We start from the raw sequence: 20,389 nt of genomic DNA, 5'->3' as shown, positions 1-20,389 counted from the left end.
TAAACCATATTACATAAAATATAAAATTAGGTAGTAATAATACATTGTATTAGAGCTTATCTCCAACTTTCATTGGTCTATACTCTATATCAATACTTAAGGGATTCAACAGTGCAGTTTTAGTTGGTTAACCGATATTTCAGAAGAAACTGGTCACAACTTACAACACAAACAAAAGACGCATCGACACATCGTACATGGATAGTGATTGGTGATATTATTTATATAAAAGAAAAAAGTTATTAGGTTTGATCAATTATAAAACTTTTACTGTTTACTTTTTCGGCAAATCCTTTCAGCTTTCTTGGAAAAGAGGAGCATAAAACTATTAAATACGTATTATTATACTGTTATAGTCTATGCGTAATATTTTTTGAAGTCATGGCTTAATAGTATAGTTATATATTTATATATATTATATATATTATTTAATACTGACAATTAATTAATAATTAATTTGTGGGTCTAGGGATGTTGATTGTTATTTAGGCCGTTTGAGTTAGGTTAGGTTAGGTTAAAGTTGAATTATAAAAATTTTTATTATTTTAAATTTTAAATTATACATAAATAAAAGTCGATCACCAACTCTGAACCTTTTTTCACTTTTTTGAATAGAAGTGGGAAAGTTGACATATTATAATAAATGATGTGAGAAATATAACGGCAACCCCAGCTCCATCACCCCTTCGTCAAATACTTTAGGCCTATTCTTCAGTATTTTCTTCGAAAATAAAATAATTTTATCTGTAAAAGTTTGAAACTGTAACTAAGTATTTATAATTTAACTTTAAAAGCTTTGTAGCTTAAGCAAAAAATTAATTTTCTAAATTGGATATTTTAAGAATTGTGTTCATGATAATTTTTAAAAACTCAAAAATGTATCTTTAATAAAAGTATGTTTTATAAATAAATTTATAATGCAATACTTAATAATAATCATTGATCATTTTATAAATATTATATTATTATTAGTATTGGCCATTGGGTGATAGCAATAAGCAGTATTAAATATTAATAAGTACAATAAGTATAATAATACAATAAACTAGGTACATTTAGTAACTAACTACCTTTTACTAAAGAAGCACATATGGCCATACACCTCATTATACTAATTTTAATAGTTTACACAGTTATACTTTTGATTGGTTTTAATTAAATTTGCATACTGAACATTTTTTCAGTTTTAGGTTTTATTGAATAAGAGGTTCATTCTAAACATATTAACATATTCTAAACAATTCAAATAAGGTTAGATACTAACCACTGTTATTTCATGAAACTTTTGAAAATGGTTTCTTATCTGAAACTTTTTTTTATAAATCTATTATTTATGTAGTTATGTATATATATTTATTAGGTATTGTTTATGGGTTTTTAATTAATTACATTTTATAAAATCTCAAAAAACAATAACGAAAATATAAATATTGTTTCAAACTCACAATTAGTAGAATAACCTTACTATAGTCTACAATTCACAAAACTGTACTATGTTTATGCTACTTGTTATTATTATTATATACTAGGTACTATAAATAGTATTATAATTATACATTCACGAGATTAAAAAAAAAATAAATATTTTTTATTTATTTTCTTTTTGTTTAAGTTATTTTATTAAATTAATTATAAATATTAATGATTATAAGTTAAAATATCTATCTATAATAATAACTACTTTATATGTAGATACACTTATATATGTATACCTATTGTATCTATACTATATATTTTAATATTGTATTTATTGTAAATTATACATAATTATTAATTAGACTTTTAAATAGGTAATGGAAATATATTCTTTTTTCTCTTGAGTCCTGAATCCTACTCAACCAATTGGCAAAAACATAAATGACAACAGACTTTATTATGTTTATTATAAAATATAAGTACTTAAAACTTAAAAGTACAAATATTATAAAATATTATTAAAGTAGGTAATCACAACAACCCCTTGAGAAATATAATAATGTTAAGAGTTTGACAGGTAATATTTCACAAAAAAATAAATATTCTTTATTAAACATGACATATAGTATGTCTTAAATATAACTTATAACTTATGAGTTATGAAATTTTACAATAAATTATAACAAATTAGATTTTTTGAAATAATTAATTCAAATTAAACTGCGGAGTATGGCCAATTTCGTAACTTGCATTTGTGTGTATGTATAATAATACTCGTACTTATTAGTTCGTAAATAGGTACAATTAGTACTAATAATGTATTAATTTATAATAGTTAATATTATTTTTGGAGGATTTGACATAAGCTTATATTAGACGATCATCAATTTTCTATGACAAGATAGATTATAGAAATCAAAATAATAACTACTAACTTAAAGAGGTAATATAAACCTCCTAGTTAATGTGGATGTAATATAAATTTTGCACAAAAACACAATTTGTTGTTTTATTTGAAAAGGAAAATTAATAATTAAAACAACTGATCCTTTAGTCAATTATTTTAAGGACAAAAGATTTTATTATTATGTACAATTATAAAAATCCCCCTTTTTGAATGTAATATTTGTATACTTATAATTATTTAAAGATGATATGTAAACAAAGGGTGAAGTTGTGAAAGTTCAAAGATGAATGTTATAGGTGTATACTATACAATTCGAACAATAAAAAATCATTATGCAAAATAAATGCAAGAATAAACCCTGTTTTTTATTAAAAGCATCTCCAGTATAATAGGTTGTCGTAAAAATAATATTGACCTTATGAAATCAATAATTATACATTTCATTTAAAAAAATACTAAAATGTTAAACGAAATAACTACTCTGGATACATTAAATGAAAGCAAATCATTTTATTAAGAATTAATTACTATTTTGTATGCTTAAATGAATTTATCAGTATTGATCTTATTTATAATTGTATCCTCTAAATAAAGTATAATTTTTACTCTGATATTTGATTTTAAATTTCAACTCTTATTTTTATACGTATGTGAACAAACAATATTATTTTCAAAATGTTTTTAATGAGTTTTTTTTTTAAATAGTGAAGTTATTCTTAAAACTGCCCAGAGACGCAAAAAAAGCACAAAGAATATATACGTATTTGATGACATAGCTCTTGGTGACTTTTTTTTAAGACACAAAGAAAGAACAATAGGTATAATAAAAAAGAGAACATATAAAAACAATTCACAACTCGTTTGCTTCTAGTGTTGTGTAAGCTTTTATTTAATGGTTTTTAAACATAGCTTTAATAAAAATAAAATATACTAACAAACGTTAAATGATTTTATATTAAGACCGTTTTAAAGTTGACATCAAGCATAACTAAACTTTTATACCAAATAATATAAACATAAATAGACTTCTTTGATACTGTTTCTTATTTTTATGTTACATTTTTTATACACTTTAAAAATATTATTTGTATAGTAGGTCTATTATTTAAAGTTTAAAAATCTAAGGATAATAATTTCCAGTAGTAAATTGATTCTTATTACGGTTTATACAAACTATCTTATAATTTATAATAGATACCTATATTATTTTGATCCATAACATATAATAAACTTTTTATACATGTATAATTATTAATTATTAATTTTTAATTTATATATAAATTATTTAAATTTATTTATGCATACATTAGATGTACACAATTCCAAACAAAATTTGCATGTACTAAGTGCCTTAACATAAATATTTAAAATTTGTAAAAATTGTTGATACATATAGGGTCCTGAGTGTTATAAGTGAAGCTAGTAAGCTATTAGCTCTACAATAATGTTTGCTATATATTAATAATTTATCAAGTCAATGATAGGTAATGTTTGTCGGTACGATATAAGGAATGCGTGCAGTATTCGTAGGAAAGAAGTCAGTATTTGTTGAAGTCTTAGAAATCAGATATAATAAATGATACTTTAAAAAAGTCGGACAGGATACAAAGACCGGGTGCTAGGCATTCGTCACGCTTCGCTCACCTCGGAGCAGGATAGAGACGTGTTGAGATATTAAATTTAAAAGCAATGATAAATTATCGCATTATAGAAAAACCAATTCTGAGCTGAGCTCGGTTTGAACTGTGTTTGCTGACGTTTTGTCAACATTTTTTACCATGGTTGTCAATTATAGTTATTCATTACACTAAGAAAAACAATTAAACAGCGAAAATCGAAAAATGACTTTTAAAAAGTCACAACAAAACTCGATTTACACTAGACAAATAATACACCAGTTAGAGTCGTTGAGCTACATATTTTTCCTATGAAACAGTATTGACAGAGATATAATTATAAAATAAATAATTAACTGTAAATAGATAATAAATTTACCATTTTATACAAAGTTTAAAAAACCGTTTTATTGGACTCATTCAGAAATTTACCAGATTGGCAGTTATGAAAAACGGTAAAATGGCAAACGAAGATACGGTACTTAAAATAAAAATAATTCTTATATAAATGAAGAATGAACTTAAAATTTTAACTAAATATTTTTTTCTTCATATATAGTATGTAGTCGAATTTTAATGAAAATGGTGAGAATTTATAAAATTATATCCCCACAATCTTTATAAATTATAATACACATTTATTTTTACTTTGAATATAGATATATATATTAAGTAAGGACTACTGTAAACTTACAATTCATCGGATTTTCTGTTAATTTGTATATTAAATACAAAACTATAATTTCAAAACTTTATAAAGTTTATGAAGTTACCTATTGATAGAAAGTTTACTGAAAATTATTTTATCTTTTTTGAAAAGGATTTAAAACTAAACCATTAATTTTTTTGAAATTTGGTAAAAACTTAAATGTAAGTTATTTAACGCTTGGAATACCTTGTAGTTGTATACATAAGTTTTTGACTTTATTGATTTTATACAAGGTTAAGTTGTATAATATTTTAACTTTAATTTAAATTTAGAAAATGATTCCTTAATATTTCCATGAAATAATTTACCTTCACTTGAACTTTTTTATAAACATTGAAAAAAAAAATAATATGTAAATGTTAAAACATGGGTACTTTTATAAGATTAAAATAAATGTTCAAATACTTACAACGGTTTATCACATGTATAATTTATACTATTTATTTTAAATTAACTATTTTTTTTTTTTTTTTGAGGTATAGATATAACGACTATTGATCAAATATTATTTGTTGATTTGTTGAAAAATTTTTATCAAATTATCTTGTATTCTTATACTTAATACATTTTTAAATTCATGTGATTTATTTTTGTGTTTTAAATATTAAACTTAAACTGAGCTTAAATTTTTTTTGCATGAGATAACCATATTAGGTTTATCAAAAGCGTCAACTTTACAAATTTAACTATATTTAATTTCAATTAGGTAGTGTATTTTATAATGCTCTGGGATTTGAAATTATTTTATGAAATGTTCATAAGCTGTGTCACTGAAAGTTGTGAAGTGCTTTATTTAATCCTTTGTGTCCTAATTGTATCAGTGATTAAATTGCATTTATACATTTTATTACGACATGATGTAGGTAATAATATATATATTAAATTGTATACATTATGTTATTATGTCACTAGATAGCGTTGATATCGTCATAACGACGAGGGTATACGTAAAGCAGCCCTTTCATAAAGTTTAGTATAGGTTTAACTTTTCAACAGAATTATATCACTTGAAACATACTCCTGAGTCCTGAGGATATTACATTATTTGTTGTGTTATTTGGTAAGTCAGTATAAATTATGTAAAAAATACCTTTGTATTATATCAACATAATATACGACATTATATAATTATCATTAAAGTATATTATTTTATAATTATCTATTCTAATTTTTGATATAAATAAAAAATATATATATTTATATATATATTATATTAAATATGATTTTTGTTACTAAAATGCATAAAATTTAAAATAAATAATAAATAATTTGTGAAGCTGATCAAGTAATTATATTTTCAGTTTGTACGTAAATAATAATATTAAGTTTTCAAAACTTCAAATTATTATGGAATGAAAATTGATAAATCATAAGTATTTTTATTTTTATTGAGTTGTTAATTAATTTCCCTGTATAAAAATTAGTTTTTACAAACTTAAATTAATTTATCTACATAGTAATCAATTGTATATACTATATATGACAACATTGTCGTCATAATAATTCCATTCTCATTCTAGCTCTTTTACTACCATCATCAATCACCTGACCTTAGGTATTTAAAATCAGTTTAGTCCTAAAATGTATACAAACGTTTCAATCATATATATATATATATATATACCTAATATATTTTAAAGAAGTTCGTATTGTATGTATAATTAGCAAAACTACATACTAGTTTAAACGATTACCTATATAGTATATATCTTATATTATATGGGTAAACATAGCCGATAATTATTTGAAACTGAATACAGCCTATACCATCGTCTATCACATAATATATCAATTCATTGATGCAATTTTATTTTATTTTTTTCTTCTTAATGTATCATATTATGGTGTAGCGAATCAATGATGAAACTATAAATTGTTGTTTTATTAGTTAGTATTTATAAAATGTTTAAAATCAAGTAGGTTTATATTCTGCTACTAATATCATTATGTACTTAAGTGATGGGTACTTCATATATATTTAATATGTATTAGTATAATTTATAATTTTTTTCAAAATAAATATTTACTCACTCATGTTTCATACAAAGATATGTAATACAACATTGATTTTTTATAAAAATTTGACTTAAAACTTTCGATATTTCAGGTTTTAATCAATTACTGTAATTAAATCACAAAAAGATTATCGTAAAATAAAATTTCAAACGGATGATTTATCGCTATCATGTCAGATATGGATATTATAGAAGTTGACGACGAGAATCAATTCCACGGCAATAAAAGTGAAAACCATAAATTAAATTCTCAATCAGGTAATTTTATAAAATTTTAAATCATATGATTTATTTAATTATTAACTAAAGAAGCTGGATTTATTTGTTAATCTTTCGTGTTGATATTAAATTATACGAAAATATTTAAAAAAAATTGTTTATGATAACAAAAAAATAAATATGCAGATAGTGAGGTATTGGTATATAGTGTATAGTTAATTAATTGCCTACTGTAAAAGTAAAAACACAAAAAATGAATAATATAAATATAAACATAGCATAATAATTACATTTATATAGGTAATTGAAGGTATTCAATTATTATCGTGTCTTAGACATCGTATATATTGAGTAAAAATAACGATTTTGTCTCATTTTTCTATAGCATTAAGTAGTTATTGTAGCGCCAGGTTAGCGTGCTAAAGTCAAATTTACGATAGTCGTAAACTAACATTCTGTACCTGGCACAGTATTACGTTTTGTGTATTTACTAGCACGGTGTTGAACGATATAAACGGATCGCACCTACAAGTGACAAATTTAATTTAAAACTTTTAAATGTTAACTCGTCATTATTTAGGTGTGTAAATGCTAAATTGATAAAATTCACAGTTAAAAAGTATACGAGGATAGAATAAAGTATTTGAGCATGTTGAGCAGTCATAAGTCGTTACCTATAATTCATTAGTCTTCGCTCACCTCGATGTCCCGATTTAAACCAGCATAATATTGTACTATACATTTTGAAATTGGAAAGAAACAATAATAAGGAATAACATTTAAAAAATATTACGAGTTTACGACCAAATTTATTTCAGATTTCAGTTTTAAACAAGATGATTTGTAAATTTAACTATTTTTTCATATTAAATTCTTCAAACTCATACTTTATTGCTTACTTCCAATAAAAAAATAAGTCATTAAAAATTATTTCATTTGATTTTTGAACTTAGTGTTCCTTCGTTTTATACTTATTAAATATTCAAACAACTGGCAAAACTATATAAAAGTTATCAATTATTTTTACTACTTCTACAAAAAAGTAAAAATTAATATATCAATATAATATAATTAATCTCTTTAAAATTTTAAGAACTCTTTTATTTCCCCAGAATCTAAATTGTTATATATTTACAGCCATACAAAAATGTGTAATAAATCCATAATCTTATTTTAGTTTGTTAACAACAAGTATTAAAGAAAAATATTCTTATAATTTTAGAAACTAGAAATGGAGGAAAATCGGAGGGTATTCGTCGAATGGTGGACATAACCCGTGACAAGCCAATTAAAGTTTCCATCAGGGTAGCTGTACCTGTAAGAGACCATCCAAAGGTATGCACTAGGGATACATCATTTACAATTATAGATAAAGGAAATACTTATTAATTATTATATATGATTATTGATTATAATTAATAATTTATATCCATGAAATATAACATTATGACATAGGTATCAATATTGATGGTGATTTTTAGATATTAATATAAATAGTTATAATATAAATTAGATCTTTCAAACACAATAACATATTGTATTCAAACTATAAGTACACAACAGTCGATACATCGTAACCACATTGTTAAACAATTATATTCATATTGTTTCGAAAGAATATCGATATCTAATATTTAACATTTGTCTAGATTGAAAATAATATTATCGTGAATAGATAGCTCAAGATTAGGAATAATCTGTTATTTTGTAAATTTAAAACACTGTTAAATGTAATATGTATAATATATAATCCTATTAATATGAATTTAAAAAATTGATATTTAATATAATATAAAAATTAGATGAATCTAACTATCTAAATTTCTATACAATATTTACTTTAATTTTTTCGATTAATTTTTTATTATGAATACACTACGTATTTGAAAGTTACCTATAGTATAAAAGGTAATTTAAAAAATATATATATATATATTTTTCGAAATATTTGCAGATTATACACAACTATATCGGTAGATAACTTAATCAACCATAGGGGTGTATCTTCACATGTACTCACATCAGTTTAGTACTTCGCACATCAGCAAAGTATATAATATAATATGTAGCACGTAAACAGAATATTGTATAAGATAATCATCGTATGCGTCTGGGTCCGCCATCACATTAGCCTCTTCCTCCGCTCCAAATTTTATATTCATAAAAGATACTGCTCTCATTATAACACGTTGCTCGTTATGTAAGTTAGTCTTACAATGCAAATATTTATGCCAACGGTAGGTATAAATGTATAATTTCATACAAAAATGATGTATAACTAAGTAGGTAGGTAATTAATTTATCTTAAGTAAAATATATGAATGTACTATAATTCATTACTTGTTTTTCAATCAGTTATAATTTTTTATAAACCTATTGTACATGCTTTTTCAGAGCAAAACAATAGTACATATAATATATATAATATATATAATATACATTAGGTATACATATATATATATAATTTAATAATAATATAATGCACTATGCATATAATATATATATACATATATTTGCATTGTGTGCTCATTTGAACTTCAGCATAAACTTAAGAAATATTAAACTTATAGAACCCTAGAATTGAGAATAATAGAGCTCAGTTATTACCTGAGCAGAATGATCGAATTTTCGACAATAATTTTTACTTTTTGTTAATTTAATCTATTCATGTTTTAAAGCGAAAAATTTGCTGTAATATTATAAAAAAAAATGAATGTTTCTTTCCTGGTACAGCACATTTAATTTAGTTGGTACTTTGGAGTTTTAGGATCAAAAGTAGAAAAATATCAATAGATACTTTAATCAGAAAAACAGTGAGAAAACAATGCAACACCTGCAGTTTTCGAGAAAATCGGTTTTCTTTTCTATTTTTTGTTACAATTCAAAAACAAGTAAAAACCAATAACTATCAAGAATCTACTCTTTATATTTACCATTTATTTATTTAATTAATTTCTATAGACATATAACATAAATTCAAAATATTTTGACTCTAATTTTCAAGATGTTTTATCTTTATACATTTTTTTCTCGATTAAAAAGTTTTAAATTTGAATTTAAGTTCAAAATAGTTTTTTAGTTTCAATTTTAACGATATTGGATACAACTATTTTTACTCATACGCTATTATAGTTATTTGTAAAGCCTTTCATAATTAGTTATTCTATTTTTTCTATATATTATTACATTTTCAAAAAATTAAGACTTATTTATATTACGATACGAATTTATTTACATCATCATATTGTGGTTCATTAGCAAAGTTCCTCAGTTATTTATTGAATGAGATATAGTTGAAAAATTTCAAATTACCGAATTAAACATTTCATTTTATTTATCATTGAATTAAAATGTATAACCAATCCATTATAGCGATTTCTCCTTATGACAATTTATATTTGAATCCTACTATACAGCAGTAGCGAGTTCTTTATCTTATTTTTATTTCGAGTTAAGAATATAACTAAGAATATTCATAAATTATTATTATTGTTATTATTATAACTTATAAAATGTACGTTGAAATATTTGAAACATAATTTAATTAAATATTAATTCAATTATATATTATACAGTTATTGCATTATTAATATTTCATATTATAAAAGAGGCAATGGAAGTAAACTCAATTTGTTATGTATTAGTTTGCCTAAAATGTAGGCAAGAAAACTGTAAAGTCTTATACTCTTATGAACATTTTAAGTTATATTATGTTTGTTAAAGCTATAATATTATGCATGCATTTATATTATGTTGCTTTTAATTATAATAATTTTGATAACCAACAGCCACCACAAAATGAAATAATATGGTACATTATTATCGATTCTAATAACTTAGAGTATACATATAATGTTAGCATACATTAAACACACATCACAACTATTTTCTTACGTGTTACTATGTTTATATTTTTTACAAATTAATTTTCATATTCATAAATACGATTGATAGAATAAAATTATAAAAATAAAAACAGGGTTTGTAATTATGTACTAAAATAGTAAAATGTATACAAATAATATTTAAGATATAATATGTTTCGTATGTTTCCAGTTTAATTTTGTGGGGAAACTATTAGGACCAAAAGGCAATTCTTTGAAGAGATTACAAGAAGATACCATAACGAAAATGGCAATACTTGGTCGTGGATCTATGCGTGATCGGAACAAGGTAATTGCATTATTGTTCCTAAGATCTTAATATCGCTGGGTATTTGTTCGAGTAAACAATTATTATTATTGTGGACTCACTTAGTCAGTGATTATTATTATGTATAATTTATTCGTACATATTATACTCTATGCTGCTAGACCACGAGAGTTCAGCTACCATTAGATTTATAATATGCGTAAAATCGGGTGCGTCAAACACATACATAGATTAAATAAATATATTGTATACTGATTATGTGTACGCTCCAGTTGAGGAAGGCGAATACGCTTGATTACCTGAGGGAATAAGATGGGAAATTATATTAACTATTATTGTGTATACGAACATAAGCGTGTCAACAGCGGGACAAAACGTTTTACTGACACACGTTTTAATTTACCGGAGTCTTGTGTTGTGTATATAATATAAGCCCAAATTTCTTGCGTAATGGAATTGAAATAACTGTATGGCGTATATTGTTTGTGTATAAGTGCACAATTCTCGACGGCAACAGTATTTACCTAACCCAAAACTAAAAGCTATTTTTCCAGGTATGGAGGTTTTTTTTTATATAGTTAAACGATATATATGGTTGATATCATATGCACGTGATAAATCCGATTTTCACGTATGAATTACTACACGTATTCGCATATATAACATTTATACACGAACATATATCTACAATACAACATAATAATTCTATATTCGTATATGCGTATTTACCACCACAGTATTGCGCGTTTGCACTATTTTTTCCGTTCTATTTTATCATTGAACTTCATCCCCTCTACGATACCGGTCGATTATTATAATAACCAATATGCTGTAAAAGTATACTTATAATAGAACTATACGGAAAACTGTAGTAATTCCTCCGGGGCGTACATAAAATCACATCCAGTATAGTATAAATGAATAATATCGAAATGAATAATCTCGGTCCTTTCTTTAACAACATTTTATTTATAATATATTGCTTTGTGTACGTTGTTAAATATACTATATATTATATAGATATATAGGTATTAGGTATACTATATATGTTTTAAATTTTAATCAAAACTCGTAGCGGCATTCTTACGATTTACATCAGACATAAAGTTATTTATTAAAAATTGTAATACATGTAAACACGTCTGTTATTGACAAAACATGGACATTATTAATAATGTTTTATTTACAATTTTGATTTCATAATAGTTGAGTTTATTGTACATCTAAACTTATAGAATATAGTATTTAGAATTAGAGTGAATGTTGCACTGTACAAGCGGACCTCTGGGTAACTGGCTGGCTAATCTCTAGCGTATATACTTACCCCCTATAACATTCTATAAAAAAATTTAAAAAAAAAAACAAGATAATTTAAATAATCTGTTGAGCAATTAAAGTATTAAATGTATTAAAACACATATGTATATCTAGTATATAAATCATTTACATGATTAAAAAAAAATATGTATTTAATACGGCACTCGAAAAAAAAATTATAATAGAAGTGAGTAATTAATTTTAATTTTTTTTTAGTTTTTCCGAATATTTTTAAATATTATTCTTGTTTTAAAAGTTTGAAAATTGAACATAGATTGTTGTTAAAAGTCTAAAAGAGCCAAGATTACTTTTTAAATTCTTTAAGAATTCTCAAAAAATCATGATCAATTTTAGACAAATGCAAAACCTTGAACAAAAATGTTTTTCGAATGCATTGATTTATCATTGCTTTCAAAGTTTCAAATACAAAGCATCCTCCCAAGTGATTCACTTATCTTGCTTATAAAGAAATGCACAATACCTATATGTAGGACGTAGGCTTATAAATAGTTTAATGTATATACCGTATTTTTATATTATATAATATAATTTATTATCAGCTAAAATTATTACAAGTATAAATATAAGGTGGTTTTAAAATTGAACCGATACTACAATATGTATATTATAAATTATTATTATCAACAAGAACTAATATTAATGAACCAAAATGAATAGGGCTGGAATTGTACAACTCTAAAATGCAAAAATGCCTTAAAAATCTTAAAATATAGTTACTAGAAAAATTTATTTTCACGATTTAAAAATTATACAAAGAAAACGTATTAAAAAATTGTGAAGTTTTTCCAGAATAAACTTTAAAATATTAAAGACACTAAAATAGAAGTATTGTTATCGAATTTTATTTATCTGTTGATATGAAAACATGGGTTGACTAATATTTCATATTTGCATATCTTCTACACGTTCACTATCTAGTTGATCACTTCGTAGTTTGTACCTTTATCATAGGGTGATTTTTATTATAACTTTACATTTTTACTATGTATTTATAATTTTTATGTTTACTTCAAAAACAAATAATGAAAAATATTCTAAAAACTTAAATTTGTCAAAAAATGCAAAATAAAATTTCATTAAAATCATAAAGATTCCTTTAAATATGTTTAAACGTATAATGGGATATAGGAATATATATAAACACAATTCAATGCATACACGTCATGTTAAAATAAAATTTGGATAATCACACGTTTTGATACAGTAACGAGAAACAATTTGAATAAAAACGAGTATACCTAATCATTAATTAGTTGATTTCAAAGTGACGAATAAATTAAAATAAATTGCAAATATTGTTATATAGTGCTGTTAGTGATAATATTTTAGTATCAAAATTAATCGTAAAATGTTCGCCCCTTGGGTATGGCACCATTGCACCCCTAACCCTTTACGCTTTCTCACTCTATCCTGAATATGGCTTGATTACACAAATACTGAATATTAAAATGATATATTTATATATGTTATACGATCAATTAAATTATAGTATACACATTATATAGATAACCAATAGGTACAAACGTATAATGCAGTATTTCTATCTTTATGAGTCATGATTGTATCTATATTCGAACAGTCAGGGTAAAGTGGTAAATTAAGTAAACATTAAATTATCTTAAATGTTTAATAATATATTAGTATTGGAGTATTTTTAATGTGTATTTATATAATATGATGTATAAACATATAGTGTCAGGTACAAAAAGATTTTGATTAAGTAATTATTAATGTATCGAATGTCGAAATATTATAGAATGATATGATATTGCTCTCTTACTTCTTAGTATCCTACTGTACAAAATGAACTATAAAAGAAGCGTAATGTAACTATAAAGACTTAAGTGTAAAAGTGACTTTATAATAAGTTTAAATATCATGAACAATATAACTACGGAAAAGTAATGGTAGATATATGAAAGTTTATTCGTGTACGGAAATAGGAGGCTTTTGATGTAGGACTTAAAACTTACTATAGGGTCTTGTATCATATAATATTTTATGTGTATTATTATGTAATACATAGATTTCTTTACTATTTCTATCTAAAGTTAAGATTTTTAACAATATATCTTAGATTTCATTGTGATTATCTTTTAGAACCAATTATTTTTTACTAAAAGTTTTATTTTCTTTATAATATATTATCAATGGAATTAAACATTAATGCATTAAGTACTTATAAAAATAACAAAATAGTACCTAATATAATCATAATCATTATATAGTATAAAATACCACAAAATAAATGTTTTTTAAATTAAAAACATTTTTTTCACACTGTGATTTTTATTATACACCCAATTGAGTATAATTATTGCTTTTATAGGTATAATATTATAATATGTTATTATAGGTATGGCATGGAATGATAGGGTCAAGTGCAGTATTGACCAAGTTTTTAATTTTTTGTTAAATATAATTAATGGCCATAGAATATAAATTGCTTAGGTAGGTACAATAGTTTCAAACATGAGTGGAATCAATCACGATTTAATATAGTATATAGGTATGTAAGTTGTCACCATGTTTTGTGTTCAACTAAATAGTAAATACCTATATTTTTATTAATCAATTGTAGGTACAATTTTATTTTTCATATGGTACTTACTTAAAAATTTAAAATTCCTAATTTATACATATATGTAATCGAATAGTTGAATTATCAATTTCTTCTAAATATATTCAAATAGTGAAACACTATAGTTTTGATACGTATAATAATAATAGTTAGGAGGCGAATAGATGTGTACCTATGTTATTTGACGAGTTTCTATATATAAGTTACTCAGCCATATACGGCGAGACACTGTATAGGTTTTTCTAAATAATGTAATCAATCAACTGCATTTATAAAATAATAGCTGTCATCCGCGTGCTCCGCCTTCGTGGATAGTTGTTTGCAAATTGTGAGGCTGTTTCTTTGTCTTATATTTATTTCGATCATAAAATGCTATAAAGTGCACATACCTAAATACCTTACATACAAAATATTAACAATTTAAGGTGTTTATAAATGCTCATAAATATACTTATGGATAATAAAAACAATATTTTTCTCACATTAATATCATTATTCTTACTCCCGGGAAATATATTATAACGTCGTTAAAATATGAATATAAATAATAATGAATGATTATTAAACAACAACATTGGGCATGGCATTCTGTGGGTTTTCGCATTATACATCCAATCAGCGCGCTACTGACTTACTATATACTAATTGTCTATTGGTTATTATTATTATATTGGATGCGTTTTAATCCATCTTAACTATTCGAGTCTCAAAATTAAGTACGTCAGTAGTATAGTTAGAAAGCAGTGATCTATACTTCAAACCCCGCTGAACCGTTCGAAGCACCGAGCCGTTGTCACATCTCATATACATCGACAATAATAATTGATTTATCGTCGATTCAATAAACACATTCCGAGATGGGTCGTGGGCGATTGCTTAACTATACACTTTAAACAATTATTTTAATAGGTATATATAATGTATTATAAATACCTATACGTCGAAATTCAAATTTTACAGGAGAGACTTAAAACTTATTTTGTGTAACTTATTATGTTCCCTTTTCGAAATAAATGTAATGAAAATACACATTATATAGGAACACGTAGATACGTTTCGCTTTCACACCAAATGGTGTGTTTAGATACAAATGATATAAGTGATACTAAAACCTCCAGGAAACTGTCAGGTATAACAGTAAAAATAGTAAAATATAAAAAAAATGGTGACCATACGTTGAACGGTGTAGATTTGTATGCGTGACAGAAAATTGGGACTTGTTTTTATAGTATATAGATTATGTTCAATGCATATGATTTAATGATATTGTACTTAATATAAATGTACTATAACAACTATAATTTGACATTGTATACAACTTAATTTTTTCAAGTTAATGATGTAAACACGAAATATTATTTAATTAATATTGTTTGTATTTACCTATATTTCATTTCAAGGAGGAAAAGCTAAGAAATTCAGGAGATCCAAAATTTTCTCATCTCAAAGACGATCTTCATGTTGAAATAACAGCTTTTGCTCCTCCAGCAGAAGCGCACGCTCGTATTGCATATGCTTTAACAGAAGTCCGAAGATTTTTAGTACCGGTAAGTTTTAAAAACTATTTTAAAATTGAAAATATAATCCAGATAAAATATTCCAATATAATAACTACGTTATCAATTGAATATACAAAAAAACGTATTAATTAAATATAAGTAGTTGAAGAATTTGTTTTTTATTTTAATAAAAATCTATTAACATACTACTGAGTTTCCTTTACATAACTCGTACGGAGGTATTAAAACTTATAAATTTATTTTTACTATTTTCCTCCCAATATCTTAAATAAAAAACATAATTAATTATATATATAAAGATAGTTTTGATAAAATTTCAATCTGTATAAAATTATTATATTACATCTTTTGACCATATTAAGCCTAACTTATAGTATAATTTGTTTATATAAATATATGATGTAATGATGTATATTATACGTACCTACTTATAGTACTCAGATAAGGCTATTATACAATACGGTGGTTTATCAATTAAGATGTTCAAGATATGAGTTAAATCAGTTTATGTACATTGTACAATATAGAATATTATAATTTATTATAGCCGTATAGATATAACTGTATAAGTACCTTTACTTAAGTATAATTAATTAGTCGATGCCATACTACGCACGTTTAAGCTGTTTAAGGAAACCAATGTAAATCAACACATTGGTGCTTTCATTAATTCTTTGAAAGTTTAAAACCAATTTTAAATACTTAAATATGCATTTATTTGTATAGTAGGTAGCTGTATTGTATCTACAAGTACTATAATAATGGTATAGATAATATAGTTAATTATACATTTTAAGAATTTAACGTAATCGCAGTAAATTCGGTTGATTCGTAAAAGTAATCCATCTTAAATTTAATAAAAATGTATAATAGGTATATATTTCTTTTATATAACGACGCTCAAAGTAATTGAATAAAATGTGGTGTGAATTAAAAGTAACTGAGATTTTAGACAAGTGTCGCTATTTTTTTATGTGTACTGTGTACCATTGAGTGGAACTGAGTTACAAAAATATATTCCAGTTAACTCGTTTAAGATAGTTCACCGCTTTAATACAAGAGAGAGAAAAAAATCCAGACCATAGGATATAATTTTATAAACGCAGCATTTGATGTTTAAAAAACCATTTCATTTTTAATTACGTTTACCCTGCCATTGACTTGCAGTAATACCATCTCGACTGTTAACAACTCAAAAAGACATTTTATTCGTCATTATTTGTTCAACAAAATGTTCAACATAATCATTTAAATTTTAAAGTATATCATATAAACATATACATACATAACATATATATTATTGAGTGGTGGGATGAGAGGGAGTTTTAAGACTTAAATAACTCATTCGTAAATTGTTAATTAATACCAACTTCCGTCTGCGCTAAAATTTATAGTTTACGGATATATCATGTATATATTATTAAATTTGAAATTGTAACTGCTGATTGCTGAACACACCACTCATCCGATTACAGGATTATAACGATGAAATACGACAAGAGCAAATGTGGGAAATGCAAATATTACAGAAGGGATCGGGGGACGCTACCGATTCGGAAACCGGCGAGAGCGGATCTTCGTCTCATTCCGTGGATGATAATCGCCAAAATTACAGCGCCGTTCATTCAACTGGAGAATGTTCGCCGGTGCACACCAAACACAGCAATATCAACACTAATCAAACGATAATTAACGTATCAGGTACGATATATAAGCACATAGACACACTATAACGAATCGTCTAGTATTTTGCATTTAATATAATATTATATGAATAGTAGGTATACCTATACAGTTGTATACATTTTATATATTTAAAGGTTGCAACGATTGAGTAGTATTAATTGTGGATACAACGTTGCCTGAACTTCTCTGCATTCATTACATTATACTGTAGTTGTGCAAAGATTCCGTTTTCAACACCCTCTCATTCTCGTCCTATGATTACGTTTACTATACGGCATGTACTGTATACTGCTGTAGACCTACCTATTTGAATAGTTTGTCTAAAATCGATCGGTTAATGACGAAAGTTTACACGAATAGTATTTCTTGTGTTACTTATATGTGTATACAGTATATTATAACATTTGTATAGCTTAACGCGCTGTCCCGCTGTGTTTAGACAGATTTATTGGAGCTCACTGTTTACCCAACTTAATAAGTGGGTCTTTGAGCATTGAGCAAAAAGTGGTTTTCCGTTTTAAGCCGTCTAAAGTCTAACAAAAGTCGAAAGGGGGCTCACAATTTTAAATAAATTTTACATAATTCATATTAATACTTAGTGTATCGATTAATTCAGATATGTTAACACCTTGCATTTGACACAATTATTTTTAATAGTTATAAACTTATAACTTAAATGTATACATAACCTACTATTATATAAAAAAAATTATTAAAAATAAATACATTTAATATTATAAATTTGAATGAACTACATTATTTTCAAAATTTTGGCTGCATTGTTTTATGATAATGTATTATATTTTATGCTGCTAAAATTGTTTGTAGTAAAAAATAAAATAAAATATGGATAAAAAAATAAATAAAATATAAATATTTTAATGATTTATCTTTTCGAAAGTTTATATTTATTCCAATTGTTATATTTATTAAAATAATGATAATAGTAACAATAGTCACAAATCAGTAGTCAAAATACATTTATCTTCTGGATGTAGAAAAACATGTGATTCCGAACAATTCAAATGGATTAACGGAAACTCCAGGAAGGAAACGTCCCCTGTTGTCTGGAGAATGTGCCAAAGTATCAATGACTCCATCAAAGAGAACAGTAATGGCGATTCTGGCAAGAGCTAGAACTGCACAAGTACACGTCAAAGACATGGTCACATTTTCACCGCATTTTAATGGGTAAGTTTTACACTATACTTACGTTTCAATTTACACTTTTTAAAGAAAATTAAAAATGTAAACAATTTTTTTCAACAATATTTCGATTATACATTTTTTTTTCACAACATATTGTTTGCTGTTAGTAATTTACAAATTAGTATCTACATATATATATAATATTATATAATACTAGACGTCATTATACCAAAACTTTTTTTTTACATTCCAATGTTTCTTTTTTCTTTTTTTATTGCAGACTCGTTCAGACAGATGTATCCACATACAGAGAAAAGCCTTTTATCCCCACGACCAATCTGCTATTGAACTAAATATAATATAATACTCTTCGTAGCATCCATAGATTACCCAATCAAACTTCTCCGTAGTCACAACACATGAAACTATGGGTCAATGTACTTTTTAATCATTATATAATAATTAATTTAATTTAAAACAAATCAGTAACATTTTAGTTTATACATTGGGTAAGAATTATAAACTTTATTAATCATTATAATGATTAGAAAAAAATTGCTCAAATATATTATAATAGTGTTTGATATTTACAACACCTAAGTATGTATAATAATATCTCACGAGCTATCTTCGTAAAATAATGAAAACATTTTAAAGTTGATCATAGGTATAAGTAAAATAATAAAATAAAATTACATTATATTAATTTCCTTGATAATATCACAATAAATACTCAACATTATTCTACATAAAAATAGTTTATAATACTAATCCAGTTAATCAATATGTAAATGTAATATATAATTCTAAATGCACAAAAATGCACATTAAATTATGTTAGCTTATTTATTTTTTATTTAGATCAATAATTAAACTTTCTGCAAATTGTTTTTATTAATATATAGACAAATAGTAGGTCTATCTAATTATTATTCAGTATAATTTATTTCTAAATAGATATATTTCACTTTGTTTTCTAAATTGGGTATATTATTATTATATTGTTACCATAGTTAGATATTAATTATTAATAGGTAAATTATGATTATTTTATTAAACATTTATCATGCTAAAACTTAAT

General features: G+C 24.6%; 1 protein-coding gene across 1 annotated transcript; it reads left to right on the top strand.

Annotated features, from left to right (window-relative positions):
- The first annotated feature begins 5,623 nt into the window (after nucleotides 1–5,623).
- Nucleotides 5,624–20,119, top strand: LOC114125688 (KH domain-containing, RNA-binding, signal transduction-associated protein 2-like). Its single transcript, XM_027989453.2, has 8 exons — nucleotides 5,624–5,708; nucleotides 6,756–6,921; nucleotides 8,105–8,217; nucleotides 10,939–11,055; nucleotides 16,354–16,500; nucleotides 17,949–18,174; nucleotides 19,158–19,350; nucleotides 19,589–20,119. Exons 2-8 carry the CDS (start codon nucleotides 6,834–6,836, stop codon nucleotides 19,659–19,661), a joined length of 957 nt encoding a protein of 318 aa, XP_027845254.1. The 5' UTR covers nucleotides 5,624–5,708; nucleotides 6,756–6,833; the 3' UTR covers nucleotides 19,662–20,119.
- The last annotated feature ends 270 nt before the right edge of the window (nucleotides 20,120–20,389 follow it).

The sequence above is a fragment of the Aphis gossypii genome, chromosome 1 (genome assembly GCF_020184175.1).
Source record: "Aphis gossypii isolate Hap1 chromosome 1, ASM2018417v2, whole genome shotgun sequence".
Taxonomy (NCBI): Eukaryota; Metazoa; Arthropoda; class Insecta; order Hemiptera; family Aphididae; genus Aphis; species Aphis gossypii.
Note: the sequence above shows the minus strand (reverse complement) of the source record. Positions and strands in the feature narration are given on the sequence as shown.